Source organism: Hyaena hyaena, unplaced genomic scaffold, assembly GCF_003009895.1.
Source record: "Hyaena hyaena isolate Hyena2069 unplaced genomic scaffold, ASM300989v1 scaffold_4, whole genome shotgun sequence".
Taxonomy (NCBI): Eukaryota; Metazoa; Chordata; class Mammalia; order Carnivora; family Hyaenidae; genus Hyaena; species Hyaena hyaena.
This window is the reverse complement of record NW_024080636.1, coordinates 8,595,825-8,622,669: the sequence shown is the minus strand read 5'-3', so window position 1 is coordinate 8,622,669 and position 26,845 is coordinate 8,595,825. Positions and strand designations below refer to the sequence as shown.

The following is a 26,845-nucleotide window of genomic DNA, read 5'->3' as shown; positions in this document are numbered from 1 at the left end:
TCGCTGTGCGTTGTGGCCAGTGAGCCGAACCGGGGGAACAGTTTCTTCTTTGAACTGCTGGTGGGGGTCGCGGTGTGGATGAGGGGGAGCTGTGTCTACCTCCTTATTAGCTGCTATCTTGGCCACCTTGCCTGCTGGACGATTCCCTCGTGCTACAGGGTCGTCTCCCTTCCGCTGTTCTTTGCCGTGTAGACCTGCAGCTTCTTTTGGAAGCCAGACAGCCTTGAGGAGCTTTGGTATTTCCTCCCTGTTTTTGATGGTCTTCCCCACCGCTGTGAGGAGGCCCCTCTCTTTGTAGGAGGCCCCGTGTGTGTGTACAGTAGCGAAGACCCCCCAGGAGTCGGTGTAGATCCCTCCTCAGAAGGTAGGAAGGTTACAGGGTTCAGTGTCTGCAGTGTTTTAAGAGTGACCCATAGATGCTCACAGAGGAGCCCCTGGTATTGTGCTAGCTGAGACTTGGACAGGCATGAGAGACATGACCGCATGAGGGACCTTGACATTGAGTTCTTGTCCCAGGGTGAGTTTATCTGCCTCCTTAATGAGCAGAACTGTAGCCGCTAGTGCCCTAAGGCACGGTGGCCATCCTGCTGCCACTGGGTCCAGCCTCTTCGACAGGTGTGCTGCTGGCCGGTGCCAAGAGCCAACGGTCTGTGTGAGCACCCTGAGGGTGGCCTTTTTCTTCTCGTGCACAAAGAGATTAAAGGGCTTTTCTGTATTCGGCAGGCCCAGGGCTGGTGCCTGCCCCAAGGTGGCCTTTCTCTCTAGGAAGGAGGCTTCGGCCTCCTCTGTCCAGACGGGGCTCTCAATCCGGCCCTTACCAAGAGATGGTCGGGGGGTCTTGCTATTGCTGAGAATCGGGGGATCCAGATTTGGCAGAATTCCGCAGCCCCCAGGAATTTTTGTAGCCCCCTTAGTTTGGGGCCGGGGTAGGTGGTGATGAGCTCCTTTCTCTCCGGGCCTAGCGCTCTCTTTCCCTGGGTGGGGAGGAAGCCTAAGTACCAGAGTTGCTGTGGGCAGATCCGCGCCTTTCTCCACGAGACCCGATACCCCGAGCCCGACAGAGTTGGGGGAGGGCCGCCGTGCCCTCTGTACGGTGCTCTCGGGTATCGCGGGTGAGGAGCAGGTCATCCGCATAGGAGGGTGCAGCGTGTGGCCTTCCTTGGAAAGCCGGTGAGGTCTCCGGCCGGCGCCTCCCCAGAGACGGTAAGTGAGGTTTTAAACCCAGTGGGAGGCGTGTCCAAGTCAGTCACACCTGACGCCCTGTGTCTGGTTCGGTCCATTCAGGAGCAGACAGGGGTTGGCTCCGGGGGCCAAGTGGAGGCAGAAGAAGGCATCCTTTAAGCCGAGGCAGGTAAGCCAGCTGGCGGAGCCTGGGATCCGGCTGAGGAGGGTGCATGGTTCTGGGACCGCCGGGTGCAAGGAGACAGTTGCTTTGCTGCCAGCTCGTGGGTCTTGGACTGGTCGGTGCCCTCTCCCGGCTTCTTGACTGGCAAGAGTGGGGTGTCCAGGGCGATGGGGATTCAGCCAGGGTGCCTGCTTCTTTGGGTGTGGCCAGGTGTTCCTGGGTGCCTGCCCTTGCCTCTTTTGGGAGGGGGATTGCCACTGTCTCTGCGGTGGAGCCCCCGGGATTCACTCTACGGTAGCGGGGGTGGGGGGGTTGCCCGAGGCCCATAGAGTGGGGAAGGCAGCCCTGAATTCGGGCAGGCCGCTTGTTGGACCTGAGCACAGAACAGCCTCAAGAAAGAAAGCTTTCTTGTCTTGGATCCAGTTGGAGGCTGGTGCGTCCCTTTGGCCCAAAGGTTATTGGGGCCCCAGCTTTGAGAGTATCTCCCGGCCGAGGAGAGGAATAGGGCACCCGGGCAGGTAGAGGAGCTCGTGCTGTATGTACCGTGTGGCCCCTGAGTTCGCGGTGATGGGCGTGGCAGAAGGATGTTGCTCATTTTCCTGTGGCCCCGAGGATGGCTGTAGTCTTGCCATGGGGGAGGGGGCCACGGGGGGGGGGGCACAGAATGTTTAGTCCCAGTGTAGACCTAAAAGTCATACTTTCCTTTTGACCCCCTACCTTCATTTTGACTGTGGGCTCATGGGGGCCAAGAAGTGAGCCTGGTCGCCCTCAATCTGAACCTATTCCTGCCAGGCCTATGAGGGCTTTTCTGCAGGGCTCTTCTGCGTACCGGCTGGGTTTCTGGGACTTTCCCCGGTTGGGACACTCATTTTTTTAATGTCCTTTCTCCTTGCGGTCGGTGTACCGGTCCCTTGCTAAGGAGGTTCTGGGCCTCCCTCCTTTGGCGGCCGGACCTTCCCCATCCTTTAGTCGTGGCTTTCTTGTGCCTGGGAGTCAAACGGGGTGTAAGTGCGGCGAGCCTCACATCGCCGCTCATAATAACCCCAGGGGACTCCCCTTGCAGCTGGGCATTTTCATGGGCCTCTTAGCCTCTGCTCGGATCCCCTGGGGAGAGCCTCGTGGTACCAGCGGCTGTGGGCCGGCATCTGGAGAGCGTCTGACCTGGCCAAGGGCACAGTCTGGCCGCTGGTCTGCGGGGGAGAGGGGCCGCCGGAGGCGGTGGGGAGACTGAAGGTGCTGGAGTGTGGGGAACCACGGGGTTCATATGGTGGGGGCCTGATTGGTTCTTCCTCCGCATCACCGCTGAGAACCTGTGGAGTTCAGGGCTTCTGTTGACCTTCCTTGAGGCACTTTGTCAAGGCGACTAAGACCCTAGCCTGTCCCTGTTTGTTGATTGTACCCAAGGGGAAGGTTGTCAGCAATCTCTAACCAGAAGTCGATATACAGGAACAGATCAGGGTGACCTGGGTCCCCGGTGACAACATGCCAGATGTGGAGGACCGTTGGGACATCTAAGGTTCCCTCTGAGGGCCATTCTACACCCAAAGTGGGCCATTCTAACTCACATAGGGTCCTTAACTTGCCGGGGGTCTTAATTCCACAGTCTCCCCCTTTTTTTGCTCTGTCCTGACCCTATAATGTTCTCATGATATGAAGTCACAAAGATGGGAGGGCGGGGTAGAGACCCCCTCTAACAATGAGACCAGTCAGCTGCCCATCTGGCTGTATCCTAAAAGAGCTTAGGTGACACTTAGCCGTAGTGGTCTCAGCTTTGTGACTTATGATCGGAAACTATTCCGGTGCAGGCATAGGCTATGCCGTTCACCACGGAATCGCAGATGGGCCCACTCAGACTCTCTGGGCCGCAGATTCAGTCCCTGCTGGAGGGCCAGGTGGGGCTGCACACTCGCCCACACACTCAGACTGGATGTTAACACGTTCCCTCCCTGGGAATCCCTACCTGTGAGACCTCTAAAAGGTCTCCAGGAGGCGATCAGGCTCCCCTAACACCCTGACGGGTGGGTCTGACTGGGTCAGGGGCCCCAGGCCTTACTGGTATCCGATGTTGGGTCCAGGTCCTCACCTGCCGAGTCTCCTCGAGTCTGGTGGGAACGGCAGAGCGGGGCCGGCCTGAGGCGAGCGGGAGGCTGCACGGTATCAGGCAGGGCCCGCCTTCTCCGGTGAGACTCCTCGTTCCATCATTGCCGCGCCATTTTCCCAGTGCGGTTGGGTTTGCCGGTCAGGAACCAAATGTTACAGAGCCTGGTCTGGATCACCCGGCGGAAGAACCAAGCGGCACTCGGGGACCTTGGAAGGCAGGGGATTTATTTCACACCGGCGGGCTGAGAGGAGATCACTCTCCAGAGGTCTGAGTCCAGGGCGTAAGCAGAGAGAACAATTTATAGTCTGTCACTTATGCATTCTGCATTAGTAGTAATTTGGCACGTGCGACAAGCAGGGTAGGAAGAAGAACCCAGAAGGGAAGTCTTAGATCGGGGACTGGGATTTCCCTATCAGTCCTGTTAGCCATCTTTTTTTTTTTTTTTTTTTTTTTTTAATTTTTAAATGTTTTATTTATTTCTGAGAGAGAGAGAGAGAGAGCACAAGTGGGGGAAGGTCAGAGAGAGAGGGAGACACAGAATCTGAAACAGGCTCGAGCTCGACGTGGGGCTTGAACCCACGAACCGTGAGATCATGACCTGAGCCGAAGTCGGACGCTTAACCGACTGAGCCCCCCAGGCGTCCCCCCGTTAGCCGTCTTATAACAGGTTTTTCCCTCTCAGTTTACCCTGTTGATCTGATGGATTACATTCCTGATTTTCGATGTTGAACCAGCCTTGCATTCCTGGGATAAATCCCATTTGGTCATGGTGCATATAATTCTTTTCATACATTGTTGGATTTGACTTGCTAATATATATATTTTTGAAGATTTCTTCATCTTTGCTCATGAGTTTTTTATAGGGTCTTTCTCTGGTTTTGGTTTTAGGGAAACACTGGCTTCATAAAATAAGGTAGGAGGAATTACCTGTTTCTATCTCCTGGAAGAGGTTGTAGAGAACTGGTATAATTTCTCCTTAAATGGTTGGTAGAATTCACCAATAAACTAATCTGGGCCTGGTGCTTTCTGTTCTGGAAGGTTATTAATTGTTGATTCAATTTATTTAATAGATATAGGCCTATTCAGATTGTCTATTTCTTGTGTGATTTTGGCAGACTGTGTCTGTCAAGAAATTGGTTAATTTCATCTAGGTTTTCAAATTTGTGTACATAGTTGTTCATAATATTACTTTATTAACCTTTTAAGTCCATGGATCTGTAATGATGTCTCCTCTTCTGTTTCTGTTATTAGTAATAAGTGTCCTTTCTCTCTGTTTTCTTAGTCAGCCTGGCTACAGGCTTATCAATTTCATTAGTCTTTTTCAAGAACCAGCTCTTGGTTTTATTGATTTTCTCTACTGATTTCCTGTTTTCTATTTCATGAATTTCTGCTCTGATTCTATTATTTCTTCTGCTTACTTTGGACATAATTTGTTCTCCTTCTTCTAGTTTCCTAGGAGGAAACTTGGATTATTTATTTTAGATTTTCCTTCTTTTCTAATATATGTATCCAATTCTGTAAATTTCCCTCTAAACAATGTTTTCACAGCACTGCACAGATTTTGAAAAGTTGCGTTTTTATTATTTTCATTTAGTTCTCAAGTATTTTAAAATTTCTCTTGAGATTTCTTTGCCCCATGAGTTGTTTAGAAGCATGCTGTTTAATCTCCATGTATTTTGGAATCTTCCAGCTGTTCTTCTGTTACTGATTTTTAGTTTAATTTCATCTTGGTCTGAGATCAGACATTGTATGGTGTTTAGTTAAAAAAATTTTTTTATGTTTTATTTATTTCTGAGAGAGAAAGTATGAACAGGGGAGGGTCAGAGAGAGATGGAGATACAGAATCTGAAACAGGCTCCAGGCTCTGAGCTGTTAGCACAGAGCCCGATGCAGGGCTCAAACCCATGAACCGTGAGATCGTGACCTGAGCCGAAGTCAGACGCTTAACCAACTGAGCCACCCAGGTGCCCCTTGATTTCTTTTGATTACTGTTAGCATGGCGTACTTTCCTCTATTCTTTACTTTTAATCCATATGTGTCTTTATACTTAAGGTGGGTTTCCTGGAAGCCTGCCTGGCTGTCATTAGAGCATGTGGCTTTTTTTTTTCATGCTATTTATTTTTGAGAGACCAGGGGGCAGGGGTGAGGGTCAGAGAGAGACAGAGACACAGAAACTGAAGCAGGCTCCAGGCTCTGAGCTGTCAGCACAGAGTCCAGTGTGAGCTCGAACTCACAAGCTATGAGATCGTGACCTGAGGCAAAGGCACCCCTAGAGCATGCGACTTTTGGTCTCAGGATCATGAATTCGAGCCCCACGTTGGGTGTAGAGATTACTTAAATAAAACTTAAAAAAAAAAAGTGGGTTTCTTGTAGGCAGCATAGAGTTGGGTCTTGTTTTTTTGTTTTATCTACTCTGAAAATTTGTCTTTTAATTGAGCATTTTGTATGATTCCGTTTTCTCTCCTTTTTAGCATATTGGTTATATTTCTTTTTTTACTTTTAAGTGGTTGCCCTGGAGTTTACCATACGTGTTTATAGCCAATCTGAGTCCACTTTCAAATCACACTGTACCACTTCCTGGGTGGTATGAGTGCCTTATAATAACACAATAATCCTAATTCTTCCGTCCTGTCCCTGTATCTCTGCCAACACTCATTTCTCCTATACATAGGTGTGCGTAAGTGTGAGTATGTGTGTCTCGTGTATATAAACATACATAATTACTCATTATTGATATCATTTCAAACTTAGCTGTGGGATCAATTAAGAGTAAAATATTGACTTTTTACTTCATCAGTGATCTTCCTTATTTTATGTAGTTATGAGTTTCTGACTTGTATTATTTTTCTTCTCTCTAAAGAACTTCCTTTAACATTTCTTCCAAGGATCTATACTGGAGACAAATTCCCTCAGTTTTTGTGTGAGAAAGTCTATTTCTCCTCCATCTTTAAGAATAATTCCACGGCGCACAGAGTCCTGGGTTGGTGGGTTTTTAGAGTATTTCGGTGAACTTTCTTTGTGCTTGCATGTTTTCTGAAAAGCCAGATATGGTTCTTATCTTTCTGTATACTTCTTTATAGCTCCCCCACTCTGCTTCTTCAGGGTTTCAAACGAATGTGTGATTTTCTATAATTTGGGAAGGAAATTTAAAGGTGTAGGTTGTTTTTTTGCTTTCTGGCTCCATGGTCCAGTGTTAAGTTGGGGACATTCTGTCACCACTTCAGGAATTTCTTCTGCCCGGCAGCCCCCCCCCTCCCCCGGCAGGCGCCCCCGTCACTGCATGTTAGACCTTCGTGGCCGTCCTGTGGTCCTCGCGTTTGTCGTTTTGTGTTGTGTTTTAGTCTTTCTCTGTTTTTCAGTTTTCAGGGATTCTTGCGGCGCAGCCTGCAGCCTGGAGATCTTCGCTCGGCCCCGGAGGGGTCTCCCTGCCGCCGCGTGTCTGCTCTAGCGTCTTCCGCCGCTCGGCCTCAGGACCCCAGCTGCTCCGCCCGCGTGGCGCGTCCGCTCCCGCCCGCCGTCTGCTTTATCCGTCAGCCTCAGTGTATCGACCGCAGCGTTTCTCGGCTCCTCTGGTCGTTCCAAGGTGCCGCCACGTCTGGTTCTCTCTCCCAGGCGTGTTTCTTGCCTTTGAATCGTGTAATGTGCCTTGGAGTTCTTCTGACAGCCGGACGTGCTGTCCCGGGTGAAGTCGGCTTTTCGTCCGCGGCGGGGGGCGTTGGGGGGGGGCACTCGTGCTCCCCAGGGTTTTGCTTGCCTCCCTCTCCTCGGAGCCGGGACGGGTGTCCGGAGGGGCCGGAGTCGGGCATTTCCCTTCCCTGAGGAAAGCGAGGCTCTGGTTAAGCGCTTTTCCTTGAGCGCAGGCCTTGGTGAGAGAAGGAGCAAAGGGCTCTTTTCCCTCCGCTGCAGGAAGCAGGAGGGGCTCCAGGTATTTGCTGTGGGAAGCTGAACCTGGCCGGGGTCCTGGGGAGCGACCCCACTCTGTTGTGGGACCCTGGTGGCTGGATCTCCCGAGGCTCTTCCCTCTGAGTTGTGGCCTCTGAGCCCCCGCAGTCCATCAGCCACAGCTCCCACGGCAGCTCCTGCCCCCAAAGCCGAGACCCTGTTTCCTGTGTCGGGTCGCGGGCGTAGCAGTTTGCTGGGTCGTCCCTCTTCAGACCCCGATTTCTCAGCCTGACCCGCTTTTCACCTGCATCTGCTGGTTCGGGCTACAACTTCTACGCTCCGTGTGTGGGACCCAAAGCCACGGTCAAGGGTGCCTTGTTTTTCTAACGTACCAGCGTCGTGGGGTTACAAACCATCGTTACGACAGTTACCGGTGTGCCTACCTTTCATGACTGTTTCTTCTCGCAGCTTCCACTCCTGCCCACGTCCTTCTCTTCACCGGTGTGACCTCCAGAGAAGGTCAGCTGGTCACACGCTGCCTCGGCGTCTGAGTACCGAGAACATTTTCATTCTCCCTCTGTCTGGAAGGGCAGTTTTGCCAGATGCAGGATTCTCGATGGGCAGTTGTTTTCCTGCAGCACTTTGGGGGCAGCAGCCTGGTGCCTTGTGTCCTGCAGGGGTTCTGGGGGAGGCCTGCTGGTGACCGTGTGGAGGAGCTTGTGTGTGAGGACACTCGCTGCTCCAGGACATCCTGTCTCCTGACAGTTCGATTATATAACGTGTCTTCGTGTGCATCTCCTCAGTTCACCGCATGGGGAGTTCACCGTGCTACTTGGATGTTCGTATTCGTGTTTTCCATGTTTTTGTCATTCTGTTTTCCAATGTCTCTCTTTCCAGGACCCCACATGATGCGCATGGTGGCCATCTTGCCTGTGTCCCATGGGTGCCCTAGAGTTTGTTCGCTGCACTCCTGTCTTATTGCCTTCTGTTTCTCAGACTCGCTAATTCCCACTGTCCTGCCTTCTAGTTCACATATTCTTTCTTCTGCTAGATTCTGCCTCTGAGTCCATCCCATCGACGGTGCAGTCATGGCGGTTGTCAGCCCCTCATCTCCTTGTGCTTTGTTTTTAGGTCTTGTATCTTTTTATTCCATTTTGTTCCTACATCACCTTCCTGGCTTTCTCCACATCCGCATGTAGTTCTGTGAGGATCTTCGACCATTAAGTCTTTGTCCGGTAGATCTACCATCAGGTGTTCAGAACTGAAGTCCAGCTGCTATGGACCGTTTCCCCTTCGAGCAGGTGATACTCTCCTGTCTCTTTGCCTCATGGTGGGATATTTTAACCCACTAGTGCTGTAACTCTGAGCTCAGAGTCTTCCCCTTACCCAGGGTTTGCTGTTTTGGGTCATTTTTAGATTTTTTGATGGTTGTAGGCTGTCTCAGTACCAAGGATTACCCAGCCTGGGGTGTAAACTTGGTGTCTTCTCATGTCCTTTCTGAGCCTTTACCTGGAACAGCAGGGTCACATTCTAACACCTCCTGTATGTGTGATTGACTTTAACTGCCCTGAAGGTCGCTTCAGAAGAGGGGGGCTCGCCGCATGGCCGCCTGCCTCTGTGTCTTTGTCTGCACCTCCCTGACCAGGAGTAACCAGCCATTAGAGTGTGGGCCTCTGGTACTTGGAGGCTAGGGTCCATTTCCCAGCCTGCCTCCCACTAGCTGTGTGCGAGCTGCTCTGGGGCAGGTGCACAGCTGCCTGCCAGGGGCCGGGGTGGGGTGGGGTGGGGCTGCTCGTGTGCTCAGAGCAGACGCTGCCCCCCGAACGAACACAACTGTCCACGCCTTCACTGGGAAGTGCAAAGCTTCAACAATCTCCTGAACTGCAGAAGCGCCACTGCAGACAGCTGTCCTGGCACCCATCTGCTGTCTCCGGGGGGCCCCTCTCGCTTCGCCGCCGGCTTCAGGAATGGGTGTCCTGATGTCCTGCTGACTGCGTCCTCCTGGTGGTTGACTCCCTGTGCTCCTTGTGGGCTGGAGATGAAGTCATCGGGTTTCAACAAATTCAGGGTAAATCGTCTTGGCGTGAGCACCTCCCAGGTGAACTGCAGCTGTTGCTGCACTGGGCATGCGTGGGGTGCCCCCCCATCCCAGTGGCGCGGTGTTTGTTTCCACGGTTACAATGGTTATTGGCAGATGACGCCGTGGGGGACAGAAATCTGCAGCTCCACCACTTCCCTTTCTGAAAAATCCAGAAACTATTAGGGACGGCCCAGCCAGACCACCTGCCACAGAGGAGTGAGGGAGCCACCAAGGCAAGGCCCGCGAGGTATGCCGGGTCCGGTGCCTGAGGAGGGAATTGCTCCGGAGGGCAGCCTGGCACCCAGCGTGGAGGCCACACAGAGGAAGGAGAGTTCCCATGGGGAGGGGGGGGCGTGGGAACAGTGGCCCGACGTGAGGGTAGGAGGGCATCAGGGAGAGGGGCCACATCGGGTCCCCCCCAGAGACAGGGGCGCCTGTCAAATGAGTGAACGTATTAAGGGTAATCCGAGAGAGTGTGAGAAGGCGGCTGTACGAATGGGCAGGGAGAAAACCAGAACGAACCCTGGATGTTAGATCGGAACTGGTGATGCAGAATCATGGTTTTAGTGTATTAGACACAGAAATAAATACAAATGCAAATGTGCACTTGGAGAAGGAAGTTTTGCAGAAAGACGATGGCCCAAAGGACACACAGACCAGACTGAGCAGCCCCCACTGTCCAGACCCGAGAAAACGTGTGCAAAATAGTGGGAGTAACACATAGCTTATAAATGATGCCGAAAACCCTGGGTCCACTGACTAAAAACGAATAGATTTAAACTTTTATGAGGAATGGGATGTTACATTGTCTCAAAGAGCCTCCGCACAAAATACTTTTTAATTACTAAGAAAAAACAACGTGCAGTGAGATCCGGTGGTGCTCCCTGCACCAGGTGACTGACCAGGTGTGTAACGAGGTAAGCGTCCGCAGTGGTGGCACCAGTGAACCCCGCGTGCCACCTGGCGGACACGGTGGCCGCCACACAAGCCCCGCTTGAGGGACAGTCCACAGAATGGCCACCTGTTGGCACAAGTGCAGAGGTAGGGGACGCTGAGGAATGTTCCAGATGGAAGGGGCTGGGGGGCAGGTCAGCTCAATGCAACCCAAGCTGCAGGGCTGGACCCTGTCCGCACGGCCGGCCCTGGGTGGACAGACCATCCTGGTTCCTCCCCTCAGACCTTCCGGGAGGGGCCACCCCCGTCACGGTGAGCCTGTGACTACGGAGAAGTGGTGTGCAGGCCCTCGGGGGCCACGGGGCATCGGGCCCGCAGCGCCCTCCCAGGTGGCTCAGGCAGGAGACTCTTCCTACGGTGCTTGCAACGAGCCCGCGGGAGTCAGATTATTTTCAGATGAAATCATTTTTAAAAACTAGTTTGCATGTTACAGATTTTATGAAAACCAGCTTATAGTCAGGGGTTTTCACTAGAACCAGCCGCACACAGGAATTACTAAAACTGGACAAGGTGGCTTGTGCAAAACTCCAAGGCTGGAGGGAGGTGGCCCTGGGGGCAGCACGTGGCCCCAAGTCTGCGCCAGTCGCGGTCGCAGCCACTGACGATCCGCCACTGCCTCTGTGGCGCGGTCAGTTCTCGTGGCCTGGCCGGCAACGCCAGGAGAGGCCATTTCTTTTTGTTTAATTGATTTGCCGATGTGTTTTTAATATACATCTAAGTTCGCATATCATGCAGTAATGACGTCAGGAGTAGAATCTGGTGGTTCATCCCCTGCGTATAACACCCAGTGCCCATCCCAACACGTGTCCTCCTTAACGCCCCTCCCCCATTTGGGCCGTCCCCCCATCCCCACCCCCTCTGGCAACCCTCAGTTTGCTCTCTGTATTTAAGAGTCTCTAATGTTTTGTCCCCTCCTTGTTTTTATATTATTTTTGCTTCCCTTCCTTTCTGCTCGTCTGTTTTGTATCTTACAGGGTCCCATGCCGCTTCTACAGGGTCAGAGGTAAACAATACGAACAAGAGGCTGTCTGAAGTATACATACGACACAATTATGTGCCCCAAATGGATCTGTGAGTTCAATTAAACATCAATCCAAATACTGTTGGGATCGATTTAGAACTTTCAGAGCACAAGTACCTGGGAAAACTGAAAAGCCGAGCGGGGGGGTGACATGAAGATCAGGCCGCGGTGCCGGGCGCAGGGGAACAGACCGAGCGTGGACAGGGGTCCAGGAGCCGCCCGGGGCGTGTGGGACAGTCGCTCTCTGGAGCAGCTTTCAGTCCTGGAGAAAACGCCGGAGTCTCGATGGGACCTGCAGCCAGGGAGTCCCCGCTCGGGACACGACGCCTGGGCCTGTGGCAGCCATTCGGAAAGGGACGGAGCAGAAGCCCAGGCCCGGAGTCCTGTGGCCCCAGAAGCCTGTGCTGGAGACCTGTGCCCGCCGACAGCGCGGGGCGGCCTGTGCAGGACGGGCATGCTCCCGGGGGGGCCGGCACAGCGCCAGGGCCAGCCGCCGGCAGTGCGGCCCGGCGGTCCCCATGGCACAGGGGCGCGCCCCACCCCCGCCTCGTCCCGGGCCCCACCCAGATATCACTCCGGCCTCCTCGCCGCAACTCACTTTGCTAGGTTAAAATTCAGCAGGTTTATACACAGAAGAAACTCTTCAGTTTTGGTGACTGCGACCAACTGAATGTTTACTGAACTGTAAAGTCCCCAAGTAGCACTGGTTCTTCCTCAAGGACACAGCTCGGCGCCAGCTGAAAATGTCACAGGAAAAATTCCCCGGCACAAACCAACCTACGTCACAAAGTGTCTGCAAGGAGGATGAGGCATGACCGCACGGCGTGACGTTCGAACACAGGACGAGGGGGGTGGCCGTGCCGCAGGGAGGGGTGCCATCGAAGAGCCCCGGCGTCCAGCGAGGGCCCAGAGATGGGCCGGAGCTCGCCAGCACGGCTGCGCGTACAGGAAGGGGACGGGCCTGTGACAGCAGCGGGACGCCATCACAGCGTGGGGCCGGTCTCCTCCCTCCTCAGTGCCCTCAGCCTTCACCCCTCCCCCTCCCCTTCTTGTTAACCAGGGGGGCTCAGCAGTGCCTCTGTGAAGGGTGGAGGCCGGCCCCTCGCGCCTCCCCCTGCACTGCCCTCGTGCCCTGGGGGCCCTGCAGCACCTCGAGTGCCCGGCCCTGGGCAGGGGAGGGGGAGGCCTTCTCAGGCTCCTTCCTGAGTGAACTGGGCGTCAGGGCGGGAGAGCAGCCAGCATGGGGCCCGTGTCCACACTGAAGCTCACGGTCCAAGCTGGCCACGCTCTGGTGTGTTCGGGAATTCCAAGGACTGTGTCGAACACCGACGTCCCGCTCTCCGGAAGCGCTTCCTGCCTGGAAATGGCCGACCGCTGTGCATGACCCGCCCCGCCTGGCAGCCGCCACCGCGGCCCATCTGACCAATGGGCGCTTCCCCGGTGGCCAAACCCCACCACCGTGGGCGGAGCCCGCCCCCGTCTACTGTTTGCTTAGCCATCCCTTCTGTTCTGTTCCTTCCTTACCCAATTCTGCAGTAAAGTAATTGTTAAATCTTTTTTGTTTTAAGTTTATTTATTTATTTGAGAGAGACAGAGAATCCCAAGTACGCTCCGCACTGAGCCTGATGTGGGGCTTGATCCCATGACCCTGGGATCGTGGCCTGAGCCAAAACCAACAGTTGGATACTCAATGGACTGAGTCTCCTAGGTGCCCCTGAAGTATTTGTTAATCCATTCTTCTCCTGGTTAGTTCCGTAAACATTTTTGCCTTTAGTGTTTGTCTTTGAGATGATGTGCATCTGAGTCTTTAGAATCAGGTTCTTCCCTTTACCGCCTGTGGGGCCGCGAGCGCACCGCGCCTTCCCTTTGCAGCTGCCGCCCGTGTGGCGAGTGTTTAAGTCTGACTGTACTTCAACCCTGGAAAGATGTTACCAGTCCAAAGGGTCGTCATCTAGATTTCTACTTTTTACCCAGAAATGGTCTTCCTTCTTCCCTCCGGGACTGCGGGCCCTCCGTCCGGAGCATTCCCTTCAGGGGATCACAGGGGAGGGCTTGGGGGGGGGGGGGCAGATTCTCTCAGCCACGCCTGACTTCCGCCTCATTTGAGGCTCCCTTTCCAGGAGCGGGAGCTGGGCTGGCAGTTACTCCCGTGGACCCTTCACGGACGTGCTCCACCCGTTGACAGCCCCGCGGCTTCGGTTAGAAAAGTCCCTCTTACGGGGAAGGTGTCTTTTTTCTCTGCTTTTCAGATTTCCGCTTTGTCTTCGGTTCCCGGCACTCGGCTGTGATGTTTAGTTTTTAGTTTATCCTGCTTGGGGCTCAAGGCACCTGACATGGATGGTTGAGGTCTGGGTCAGCTGGGCACGGCTCGGGGGGGCCTGGCAGCTCGGGGGCAGGTGCTGTTCCAAGAAAACCTCCCGCCGGCGGGCTCCGAGGAGCAGGGACCATGTCCCCTTTAACCACTGGGCCCCTCGGTCACCGAGCGGGCCGGTTACATCCTGCAGGTATGCTGTGCTCCCCGGGGGCACAACCCACAATGCTCGGGGTCCCCCAGTTCGAATAGTGTTCCCTCTCAGGACAGAACCTTAAGAAAAGCAGGTCAGCAGGTGGCCCCTCCTGCCCGCAAGCAGCCCCGCAGCCAGGACCGCGGGGCCGAGTCCCCCTCCCTCCGCAGCCCCACGGCCGACTGGACTGGGCTCCAAGCGTCTCCGGGGTGGAGCCCTGCTCACCGAATTGGGAGGCTGTCCCAGTAGGGGACGGGGACAGGAGGGGACAGGGACACACGGCCATCCCCAGCTTGTTGTCCCTGCGTGGACCCTCCCAGGCGCCAACACCTGTCCCAGATCCCTGCCTGCACGCACGTGGGCACACGGCGCTCCTGTCCCTGGTCGCGACCCCGGCCCCACCGGGGCCCCGCTCGGCTCCCAGAGCCCACCGGCCGCGTGCTGCTCTCCGTGTGCAAAGCAGAGGCGCAACGGCTCCTTCCGGGAAAGCCGTGGGCTCCACCTTCGTAGCATCCGTCCCAGCCTCCGGGACTCACTCGGAGCCTTGTGGGGGAGGGTCCCGGCCGGGCTGGGGAAGGCTGGCGAAGGCCTCGGGCACTTTGTCGTTCTCAACTCGCGCGGGAATTCTTGCGGAAACCTCAGCAGCGCGATCCCCCGGCGTGTCCCTGGGTGGCGCTCCTGGGACATCTGCACAGAAGCTGCCATCGGGAGATGTGCGCCACCTCGCAGCTGAGACGTGCGGACGGGTGTGCACGTGTGCTCAGGCCACATGTGGAGCTGAGCGTGTGCTGCCCGCCAGGCTCTTCTCTCTCGCACCAAACGCGTGACAGCTCACAGTGGCCACGAGGCCTGGAGGTCTCACCAGGTGGTTCCCGGTATCAGAGACGCAGTTGGGAGAACCGCGTCTACGCCTCCCCACCCCCCCACCCCCGACCCCGCCTGGGGCCAGGATGGAACCGATGTCAAAAGCTGCCCGTGAGCGGTTCCCCAGGCAGTAGGGCCCTTCCATCTCCCCGGGAATAAAAGCCAGTGTTCTCCAGCGGAAAATTGCAAATAAAAAGTTTAATTTCAGAAACTGAGTTCGCCGTTTATAAATACACTAAAACATAGTCAATGCAAATCCAGATTAATAATAGGTACAGGTTTTTAACAAAACAATTTTTCTAAAAGGTCACAGGCAAATGAGTGACTTGCTTCATCCAGAATATTTAACTGGTTTGAAATAAGAAAATGAACCCTTTTCTAGACGTTGAAGCAAAAACTCTGAAGACGTATCATCGTTAAAACAATGTGACATTGACGCTTCGTTCTGATGTCCTTGGGATCCTGAAACGCCCCGTGATGGCTGACTCTTCCCTATTCTATATATAAAAAAATCTAAACACCTAAGGCTATTCTCACAACTGCAATATAACAATCTTCTTCCCTGTTAATAAGCCATCTCTTCTAAAAAGAGTTTTATACATAATTTGATCAGAGTGGGTCAGCGGGGTCAGTGCACAAATTTCAGAGGAGAGCGTCGTGGTGTCAGGACACCAGGTCCGGGGCTCGGGCGCCCCCGACAGGACCGCCGTGACCTGGCCACTGCGTGTGGCCAGCAGCAGGCGTCCAGAGGCTTGCGGCCGGCAGTCGGGGCCTCTGAGCGAGCCGGCTGCGTAAAACCTGAATGAAAAGCATGAACCGGAACCCTCTCTACCACATCACTACACAGCCAACGTCGCAGGACAGCTACGCTTAGTTTTGTCTTCAAATGCCACACCTCCGTTGCAGTAAACAGGTATGTTCCAGAATATTCTCTGTACTCCTCGACACACTTTATAGAGCCTGCAGTTAAAAACTGCTCAGCCGGGATGGCTTGAACTCCACCTCCTATTTACAGATTTCATTAAACAGCCACAAAAGCTGTTTGGTTGAATTAAAGCAATTTTTAAACTAAAATACAGTACCTGATTTGTGGTTTTTACATAATTGAGTAAAAAGCCTAGAGGATAAAATCGTTTACATCTTCTCTGCCAGTCTAGTAAAACAAATCACTAACCCCCAACTTTTAAAAAACTTTACAGTTACAAATGAAACCCTAATCATCGTATTTCATGATCGGCAAGACAGGCCCTCTGTAGAGGCCCGAGAGCCCGCGGTGACGCCGGCCTGCGGTGCTGGGAGTAAGGCACACGGAGACATTACAGTGAAGCTGGACGGTGAGGCTCGTGCCGCCTCAGGGTGCCGGCTGCGGCGTCCCACGCGCCCCCACCCCCACCCCCAGAGCGCGCCGCCACCCGGGGACAAACAGCTGGTGCGTAGTAACCAACAGTATTTTCCGTCCGGTGGCTCCAAGGGGAGTTTCAATACTGAAAGTATATTAAGGGAAGATTCACTTTCAAAAAGATAAGTTTTTCAAAATGTTCCATCGGGAGCCTGGACGGGCCTAAGCCGCCGTTCTCGGTGGGTGTGCTGAACAGCCTCTCAGAAGGGACGATGCTTGGGGGGCAGCCCAGGAACCTGACGGCCAGAGCGGAGAGGCCCGGCCAGGCCGACCTCTTCAGGTTCCAGTAGGTGAGGGGGTCGCAGCTGTGTTCGAGCACCTCCTCCTCCAGGTAGGCCAGCACCATGTCCTCGGGCACCTTCGTCTTCTCCCTGGGGCCCTTCTTGGTCATCTTGGCCACGAGGGACCACAGGTTTTCCTCCCCGACCGAGTCTCTGGAGGGGGGGCCCGGGGCGCGCCCATTGGAGACGGGCGCCTCCTCTGAGGTAGAGTTGAGCTCCTCCAGTTCCCTGATTAGATCCTGCTTGTACTGCTCCGCCTCCTCTTCCGAGAACAGGGAGGCCTTGTAGCGAGGGTCCAGCAGCGTGGCGAAGACGTACCTGGGGTCGTGGAGCGCGGCGGCCAGCCGGCTCACCATGGCCTCCTTCAGAGACTTGAGCATGGTGTCGATGCCCATCGTCTCCTCAAAGAGCATCTCGATCTTCCTGTTGAGGATGTGGATCATGGGGATGACCTGGCCGAGCGTGGACGCGTGGGCGCTCATCTCCCGGCTTGCGGCGTCGAAGGGCTTCAGCGCGTGGCACACGGACTGCATGACCTCCCACTGGTCGCAGCTGATCAGCTCTCTGAAGTTGCACTCGATGGACATCTCGTTGATGGCCCGCTTCTGCTCGATGAGCCGCTCGAGCATGTGAAAGGACGTGTTCCAGCGGGACGGGACGTCCTGGAGGAGGTGGCGCTGGGGCAGCGCGTACTCCTTCTGCAGCTCCGCCAGCTTCTCCTTCGCTTTGGGCGACCGGTGGACCCGCTCGCAGATCTTCCGCGCGATGCTAAGCAGGTTCTGGACCATCCGCTGGCTTTTGATGGCCTCGCCGACCACGAGGTCGACCGTGTGGCTGAAGCACTGCACGCTCGCCCGCTCCCCCTCGCTCAGCGTCTTCCCTATGCTCGGGTTGTCGGTGACCGTGATCCCGACCTGGAGGCCGGGGGACGTCACCCAGGCCTCCCACCAGCACTCCAGCTGCTTCCTGATGCTGTTGCCGCTGTAGTCACAGTCGACCTGGGACACGTCCAGCAGGGCCGAGCAGTGGCGGTCCTCACGGTACGGCCGGGCCGACGACGCGAAGGTGACCCAGTGCGCGGTGAGCGTCAGGTACTCGCGGGTCTGGTTACTCATCCAGATTCCAGACGTGAAGTGGACCACGCCGCTCTCCGCCTCCTTCAGGTGGGACAGAACTACCTGCTTCACGTTATCGTACATGCCTGGGATGGCGGTCCTGGAGAAGTAGGAGGGCGGCGGCAGGGAGTACTGAGGTTTCAAGTATTCGAGCAGCCTGTTAAAGCCAACATTGTCTACAAAAGAATATGGCTGGAGGTCAAGTGCAATCATTTCGGCTATGAGACTTGTGATTTTTTTGGCAACTGGATGAGAATCATAAAACTTCTCGGCGGTGTCATCCAAGGAGGCGGCTCCCGCCAGCTCTGCGCCCAGGGGCCCACGGAGGCCGGGGGAGGGCGGCCGCGCGGCCCGTGGTGCGTCCGTCTTCAGCGCGCCGCCGTGGAACCGCTGCAGGTGGCGCAGAAGGCAGCTGGTGCCCAGGTTGGTGGGCTTCTTCCCCCTGCTTATTGTGCGGCCGCAGTGCAAGCACACGACCTTCGTGGGGTCTGCGGAGCAGACGGAGAAGTGGTTCCACAGCTTGGAGGTCTTTTTGCTGCTAATGGGAAACAGACTGTGTTTTGTGACCATCGTTGGCAAGCCCGTCAATTTGGAGGAGGAACTTTCTGCAGAAGCCAAGGTAGCGTACGGAGAATTGGCCAAACCCGCACCCAGCAAGCCCTTCTGGTTGCCCACGACCTCGGGGTGGCGTCTGTAGAGGTGCCTCATCAGACAGCTGGTGCCCACGTCGCCCCGCTTCCCCCTGCTGATGGCGCAGGCGCAGTGCCTGCACACCGCCTTGAGGCTGTCCGTGGGCGCCAGCGAGAAGTGGTGCCACACCTCCGACTTCAGCCTCTTCATGACCTTCTTGTTCTGCTGGAACACGGCCCCGGACTCCCGCAGGCCGGGGCCCAGCCCGTCGCCCAGCCCGTCGCCCCGCAGCTTTTCGGGGGAGGACACCCGCGAGGCCTCGCCCACGTCGTCAGAGGACAGGGCCGACGCCTCCTCCGTCAGCCCGTCTCCGGGGTTCGGATGCCCCTGCAGGTCCTCGGCCGGCCGGTCGGGGGATGTGGAGGGGGACTCCTGGACCAGCGTCCCGGGGGAGGACGACACGGAGCCCGGGCCCCCCTCCGGGGGCGGCAGGGCGGGCAGCAGGGTGGGGGGGGCAGCGTACGGGGGCGGGATGCCCGAGCCCCCGCCGTTCTCCTGCAGCACGATGGAGCGGTGCGCGCGCCACATGTGCCTGATGAGGCAGCTGGTGCCCAGGTCCTTCCCGTTCTTCCCACGGCTGAACTCGTTCATGCAGTGGATGCACACGGCCTTGGAGTTGTCCAGCGGCGACAGGTAGAAGTGCTTCCACACGGCAGACCGCCTCCGGGAGCCAGATGCGCTCTTCGGGAGCGGGGCGTTTTTCTCCAGGCCGTTCTCCGGGGCCTCCTCACAGTGGAGAGCGGGGAGGGGTGGCGGCACCCCCGGGGCCTCCTCCCTGCAGAGCTTCTCAGAGGCGGATGCGTCGGAGGGGACTTCCTCCGAGGAGACCACAGACTCCTCCGTCGCGTCATCAGGGGAAGGGACCTCAGACGCCAGTTTGGGGGCGAGCTTGAGGGGCGAGAGCAGGGCGCCCGGGGCCCCGGTGTCGGTGGGCGGCGGCTGCAGCGGGGGGGGCGCGAGGGGGGGCAGGGCGGGCGGGCCTCCGTTCTCGGGGACGAGCACCGTGGGGTGGGCCCTCCTCACGTGCCTCATGAGGCAGCTGGTGCTCAGGTCCTTCTCGTTCTTCCCGCGGCTGAACTCCTTCATGCAGTACGTGCAGATGGCCTTCGTGCTGTCCCGCGGGGAGATGAAGAAGTGCTTCCAGGCCGGAGACTTCTTCCTGGAGCTCACGCCCCGGCCGGACAGGAGGCTCTGCGTCACGGCCTCCATGGCCACGTCGTAGAGCGTGCTGCTGTAGTGGGAGAGCAGGGCCCCGTACTCCTCGTCCCCACAGCCCCGGCCAGCCTCGCCGGCCCCCGCCCGCTCCCCGCCGCCGTCCGCCCGTTGTCGGTCCTGCTCGTGCTTAAGCTCCGCTCTTTCCAAACCGTGATTCGTGATTTGAACAACATCTTCCTCTTCTATTTTAAAATTTACCTTATCGGAAACAAATTCGCCATCCCCTTGGGGATGAGGTTCCTGGTTATTCTCCATGACTAACCATAACTATTCTGGCTGCTTCATCGTGTTACCTCAGGTGGGTAAAAACCTGATCCGAAGGCTCATTTGTGCCCCCACACGTATTTATCTTCGGCTTTTTCAAAACAATGCCATGTTCCGAAGCGCGTGCGAATGCAGCTGATCACAGACCTGACTGCAGAAGAGGGGCCTGCGACCGGCGAGTGCACCGTCTCATCTCAGGGTGCGGGGCACCACCTGCCAGGGGCCCCGGCGCCACCCGCTGCTCGGCACAGACACCTGCTGCTGCACCGCAGACCTGCGTCTCGTCCTGCAGAGGGGAGCGCCGTCATCTGGACGGCACGCTGACTCTTGTGCATTATCTAGAAAAGAAGACGAAACGAAGGTTAGCGCCGACCTAAATTGTACATTTCAAATCTATGTGCACAGAAAAAGTTCCGTAATGGTAAGTTAAAAAAAACAAAACAAAACTTGTTCCTTGACGTTTTATAATCCACTTATACACGGAAAATACTCTAAAACTGCAAAATGAGCACAAGATAAAGATATGAATTGACAGTCCAATGGCCTCTTCATACGGGGTTGCAGGACTGAAACACCCTACGATGGCAGAAAAGGCCGCTGGGCCCCCGGTACGAGGAGCCGCTGGAGACCCGCTCTTTCCCGGCTCTGCTGTAAGAACCGATACGCAAAGTGGGGACTGACACAGCGAACCTGTCTGGTCATCAGGTCACAGACCCAACACCGAACGGAACAGACAAAGTGGTGACTCCCAGCATCTAAGAGGGGAGGGAAGTCCGTGAGGGCTGAGCAAGCGTCCGCTCCCTGGGCGCTGGGGAGAGGCACAGGCTCTGGGCCGGGCACCGGGCACCGTGCCGGGCGCGTCGGCCCCTGGGAACCAGCACACTGAACAGATGCCAGGAGCCGGTCTGCAATGGTGAAGGCAGGCGGTGAGCAGGCGGGGCGGCAACAGGTGGGGTCAGCACACAGGGACGCGGTGGACACGTGGGGCACACGTGGGGCACACGTCGGGGAGGCGGCAGCTAATGGAAAAGCACAGGAAGGCGGTGTACGTACCATGTAAAAGCGGCCCCCAGCAAAGCTACAAGAAGCTTATTACTTTCTTCCTACAGCAACCAGGGGTTTGTTATAAATACAAGCAGCAAAGACAACTTAAAACTACACATAAATCAAAACCAGAAGAGCCCATAGGAGGACAAACAGCAGATTTCTGACGCTTTGGCTCAGCCAGCCCCCAATAAAACCAACAAGGAGAAATCAAGGAAGCGCGAAGCAGAGACGCTGTGGGAAGAGAGGGGCGTGTCACACAGGGTGGCCACAGAGGCCCCGGGTCAGGGAGGACCAGGCCCCTCATCGACCCTCAGCCAAACTGGAGCTGCCTGGGCTGCGGGGGCCCTGCCTCGCTGGGAGGCCCACGGGGCTGGGGGCTGGTACCGCGCTGCGGCAGCATCCGAGCTGCCCACGGAGACGATGGGGTCACTGTTTGGCCCCAGACTTACTCCATGCCTCCAGCATCCATGCGGACACAGCGTCCTTGGCCACCTCGTGCCCAGCCTGCCCACCCGGGGCCAGCACAGCCCGGACGAGGCCGCCGACGGGCACTGAGTGCCCAGAGTTCACCATGTGGCGCGGTGCCAGCCAGCAGGGCCTGTGTCCCGGCACCTGGCGAGGAACACTTCATCCCCGTCACAGCAGCTGCAGGGCAGCCCCGAGCCCTGGGCTCTAGCTCCGCGCCGGCCAGGACCAGCTGGCCACCTCAGAGCCCCCCCACCCCGAGAGGCGGACGGCACTCCTGCTGGGTGGGGCCTCTGGCCACGCGCAGTGGGGTTGGCAGGATGTGAGCGCGGAGAGCCAGCCAGTCAATTCCCCTGTTCCAGGCAGCCCTGCCCCCCTGCCCCGACCGGCTGCCTGGCTCTTCCACACAGACACGGACACCGGGCAGGGGCGGAGCTGGGCCCTGAAGCACAGACCAAGGCTGTCCACGGGCAGTGCCCGCCGGCGGCCACACCAACCACGTGAGCCATCTCTGAGCGCAGCAGCCAACGTAGCGATGCCGGTCCAGAAGCCGTTCCGAACCAGCGCGCTCCTGAGAGCAGATGGAAGCGTGGATGATAGTAATGCTGGAAAGACGGGCTTGTTGGAGCCCGGTGGGCAGAGCCGGGAGCCCGCGCCCTGGAGCAGGGCCCTCACCAGAAGCAGACACAGGTCTCTCAGAAGGCCTCCCACAGAATAAGTCCCACAGAGTTCGGGCAAATGGTCAGAACAAAGAATAAGCTTATGGACCAGGCTCCGTAAGCGCCCGGGAGCAGCCACCGGGGCTGTGAGGCGGCACAGGGCGCAGAACAGTGACAGCAAATGCATTTCCAGAACGCTGGGCGTACATACACAGTTCACACGTCCAATTACGTGTAAAACACAGAGAACAAAGAAAAATGAGCAAAAAACAAGACACTATAAAATGAAAACCCAACTTGGAGAAGACTTATTAAGAATTAGAATTACAGGTATATGTAAAATCAAAACACGGAAGAGACACCTGCCAGGACGGCTGAAATCAAAACGAGAAAGACGAGCGACAACAGGATGTGGAAAAAGAGGACGCGCGCCCACCGCCCGCGGGGCTGGAGAGGCTGAGGGTCACCACGTGGCCCAGGGAGGCAAAGACATGTGTTCGCTCAAAGCCCTGCACGTGAAGGGCAGCGAAGCGTGGAAGCCCACACGCACACGCGCGAGGAGACGACACACGCGACGCTCTCCTGTAACAGCAGGGCCGCGCTCACCACGCTGCAGACGCGCCTGACGAGCTGGAAGCCATCGAGCTGCGGGAAGCCAGACGTGGAAGACGGCTCACTGTGTGCCTGACTTCCTAGCACGTGTTCAGAGAGAGACGGAGCAGGGGAGCGGAGGGCGGGGGAGTGGAAGCACGAGAGCAGCACTGTTGAGTGACTGAAGTTTCTGGAATCGGACGGCTGCAACCTCACCGATACACTTCACAAAGGTTTATTTGATGGTGTGTGTGTGACATCTCAATAAAAATTATAAGTAAAGAACTACAGAACTAAAATAAACATAAGGGAAACAGGTGATTAAAACCAGCTGAAGGAAAAAATAATAAACTGAAGATGGATCCAAAGAAATTCCTGAGAAGTCAGCACTGACGCGGAAGCAGACGGAGGAGTGGAATGTGGGGCCAGGCACTCGGGCGAGAACCAGGCGGGGACAGAGCGGTGGTGTCTGAAAGGTCCTGACAGTGTCCAGATGAAGGACAGATGTGAAAATACACGGAAGCATAAAATACACCCGATGGACTAAGTGAAGCAATTATTCGAATTTCAATCCAAACAGAAAAATTAATGAAAGTGAAAACTGAGGAGGGTGGGTGAGAGACGTCACGAGGTGGAAACATAAATCTGAAGAATTAGGAATGGAGACAGCTGCAGAACTGTGAGCGCCGAGTGAGCATCCGAATCTGTTAAGAAGGTATTTATCTGGAGAGTGAAAATGGTACCGTGATTAAGTCTTTATGTTCAAGTATTTATAGACAAAATGATATGCTGTTCGGGTTTTGGCCTCAAAATAGTCCAGTCTGGCGTGGGGGCGGGCAGAAGATACACTGTCCACACAAGGACAACCACGGACCAGGCACGTGGCAGCAGCCACTGGCTGCGGTTTAATGCTTCTACCTGTGGATGTGCTTGAATTTCCCAGAATGAAAAAGATTTTTTTTAACATTTGTTTTTGAGAGAGCATGAGCGCAGGGGAGGGAAGGCAGGAGGGAGGGAGGGAATCCCAAGCAGGCTCCATACTGTCAGTGCAGAGCCCAGCATGGGGCTCGAACCCACGAACCCGGAGATCATGACCTGAGCTGACTATCAAGAATTAGATGTTTAACCGACTGAGCCACCCAGGTGCCCCCTTAATGAAAAAGAGATTTCAAAATTATAGACCAATAACTCTCATAAAAGTAAATGAATATTCACTTTAGAATGTTAACGAGTCAGATTCAGTAGTAAACCAAAAGTATAATGCACCAGGTCTGAACAGGGCTAATCCAGGATCGCAAAGTTCCTTTAACATTTGAAAGTAAGTCCATATGATTTGCCACAGCAAGGAGAATGAGCAAAAACTACCATCATTTCAGTGGATGCAGAAAAAACACGGGATATATGGGGCGCCTGGGTGGCTTAGTCGGTTAAGCGTCCGACTTTCGCTTAGGTCATGATCTCGCGGTTCGTGGGTTCGAGCCCCGCGTCGGGCTCTGTACTGACTGCCAGCTCAGAGCCTGGAGCCTGTTTCAGTCTGTGACTCCCTCTCTCTCTGACCCTCCCCTGCTCACGCTGTCTCTCTCTCTCTCTCTCTCTCCTAGAAATAAATAAAAAAAATTAAAAAAATAAAAATATTAAAAAAAAAAAAAAAGAAAAAACACGGGATATAATTCAACACCCATTCATAATAAAAATTCTCAGCAAATGAAAACCAAAAGAAAACTTCACTAACCTGATGAAGGGCACGTAAACACAGCCCACAGCCAGGGTCGCCAGTGCCCACGGACACAGCCTGAGCGCCGCCGTCCCGACATGACAGCAGGACGGGCATGTGCTCTCCTCGCGCCCGGGCAGTGCCGCACCGGCAGCAGGAGCCGGAGGAAACCAAGGACGGGTAAACGGAAATCGTACACGTAAAAGTGTCTTCGTTCATATTACATGTTTGTGTGTAAAATCCTAAGGAATCTACTAAAAATAATAATTCAATTTTAAAAATTATGAGAAAGAAAACAATTGATTTTCTATAGTCAAATAATTGAATAAAATTTTTTAAATTCCACATTTGACACACAGAAACATAAAATGTGTAGAGATAACTTGAAAAAATATGTCTAAGACCTGTGCACTGAAAACTGAAACATCACCACCTAGAGGGAGTTCATGACTTGGAAAAGCCAATACCGGTGAGATATCAGTATTTCCGGAATTGATCTATAAATTCAATACAATTCCAAACAAAATCCAAATATTTTTTTGGCCATAGCTGATAAGCAGAGTTGAACATTTATACAGAAATATAAAGAACTGGGAATAAATAAAATAACCTCCCTCCTATAATGCAGGGAGGTGAGGGGTGCTGAGCCCCACATAGTCAAAAATCTGCATGTTAACTTCTGACTCCCCCAAGGCGACTAGAGTGGCCTACAGGTGACTGGAAAACACAGGGGACCCTGAGCAACACGGGTCTGAAGGGCACGGCTGTACATACACACAGATCTTGCCACTAACTACACACAGCACTGGCAGCGTACGTCTCTTCCTTGGTGTTTTCTGAACACTTCCCTTTCTCTAGCTCACCTTACTGTAAGAATGTGGTGCATAATAAATGTAACACAAACAGCCGAGAAGCACCCATTTTACAGGTTATACGTATTTTGAAAAAGAACGGAACTGGAGGACCTACAGGGAGCCCCGCCTCCAGCCACGAAGGGGCGGGGCTTACCCGTGCTGGGTCCACAGCCAGCCACCGGCCAGACCTCCGCAACCGTGTTCTCCAGCGCCGACGTGAGGAGGGTGAACAGGAAGCACGGGGTCGCGACACAGGGCACGGACCGTGACGGTCAAGCTCGCCGCCCTGGGCACAGGCTACCGCGCGGGGGTGGGGGGGCAGGACCCTCCGCGGACCCAGTGACCCCCCCCCCCCTTGCTCCGTGCGGTCTGGCTGGGATCTGCACTCAGAGCCCAGGAGATCCGTCCACGGTTCCCTACTGTCCTAGGCTGGTGACCTGCGGCGGTGTAAGGACACCGTTCTCAGAGCAGCAGTGGGAAAAGCTGATGGGAGAGTCACCGGCCGGGAACGTGTCCCCAGAGGAAACGGGGCGGGAACCCTCAGCAGGAGGCCGAGAAGCTCCCCAGCAGGCAAAAGAGGGGCGCACTGCAGCTGACTGATCACACCCCTGCCAAAGGAACGAACCGGCCTGGGCACCCAGGAAAGGAGAGCTCGAAATGGCTGACATCAAACAAAAATTACCAGATGCGCGAAAAGGCAGGCAAACAAGACCCCTAACCGGGAGAAAACCATCAGTAGAGGCAGATCCAGCTATGACACAGATAAGATTAGAAGAGCATTAAAACTGGTATTATGAATATAATATGTAATTGGAGGTAAATGAAATGATAAACATGATAAGGAGAAACTATAAGTGAAATTTCTAGCAACGAAAATACACTATTTGAAATGAAAAATATACTAGATGGGGTTAATGGCCACTTATACACAATAAAAGATCAATAATTATTAAGACACAGCAATAAAAATAAAACACGATGAAACAGAGAAAGAAAAAAAACTGAGAAATTTAAAGCCTGTGCATCGGGGCACCTAGGTGGCTCAGTCAGGTGAACGTCCAACTCTCCGTGTTAGCTCAGGTCCTGATCTTGAGGTCATGGGATCGAGCCCCACAGAGGGCTCCACACTGAGAAGAGCCTGCTTGGGAGGCTCTCTCTCCCACTCCCTCTGCTCTTCCCCTGCTCATGTTCTCTCTCTCTCTCAAAATAAACTTAAAAAAAAAATCAAACAACCTTGTGTATTAAATGACATAATTGGATGAAAAGATGCAGAAAGAGAGAAAATATTTGCAAATCATACCTCTGATAAGGAGTTAATACCCAGATAAACAAAGAACTCCTACAACTCAACAAGAACCCAACTCAACAATGGGCGGAGGCCTGGACTAGACTTTCTCCAAGAAGACGCACAAAGATGCGTGACATCATTAATCGTTACAGATGTGGCAAACCAAATGTACAGGGAAGGATCACTTCGCACCCACCCGGCTGGCCAGTACTACAAAACAACTGTCAGAAAGAGACAAAGAAAAGGTGTTAACAGAGGTGTGCGGAAATTGGTTGTTTCATGGCTTTTGGCCGTTTGTGTCTCTTCTTTGTGAAATACTTGCCTGAGCTTTTACTGGTCTAAGTGTTTCTTTTCTTTTTTTAATGTTTGTTTATTTTTAATTTTTTTAATGTTTATTTCTTTGAGAGACAGAGCACTAGCGGAGGGAGGGTCAGAGAGCGAGGGAGACACAGAATCTGAAGCAGCTCCAGGTTCTGAGTTGTCAGCACAGAGCTCGACACAGGGCTTGAACT

The 26,845-nt window shown here is 54.8% G+C and overlaps 1 protein-coding gene across 1 annotated transcript in view; it reads right to left on the bottom strand.

Annotated features, from left to right (window-relative positions):
• Positions 1–14,929: 14,929 nt before the first annotated feature.
• The window catches only part of ZBED4 (zinc finger BED-type containing 4), a 31,933-nt gene continuing 20,017 nt past the window's right edge, over positions 14,930–26,845 (bottom strand). Inside the window, exon 2 of the mRNA XM_039235149.1 lies at positions 14,930–20,053. Coding sequence (XP_039091080.1) covers positions 16,230–19,706 — 3,477 coding nt within the window. The 5' untranslated portion in view covers positions 19,707–20,053 and the 3' untranslated portion in view covers positions 14,930–16,229. The remainder of the gene's footprint in view (positions 20,054–26,845) is intronic.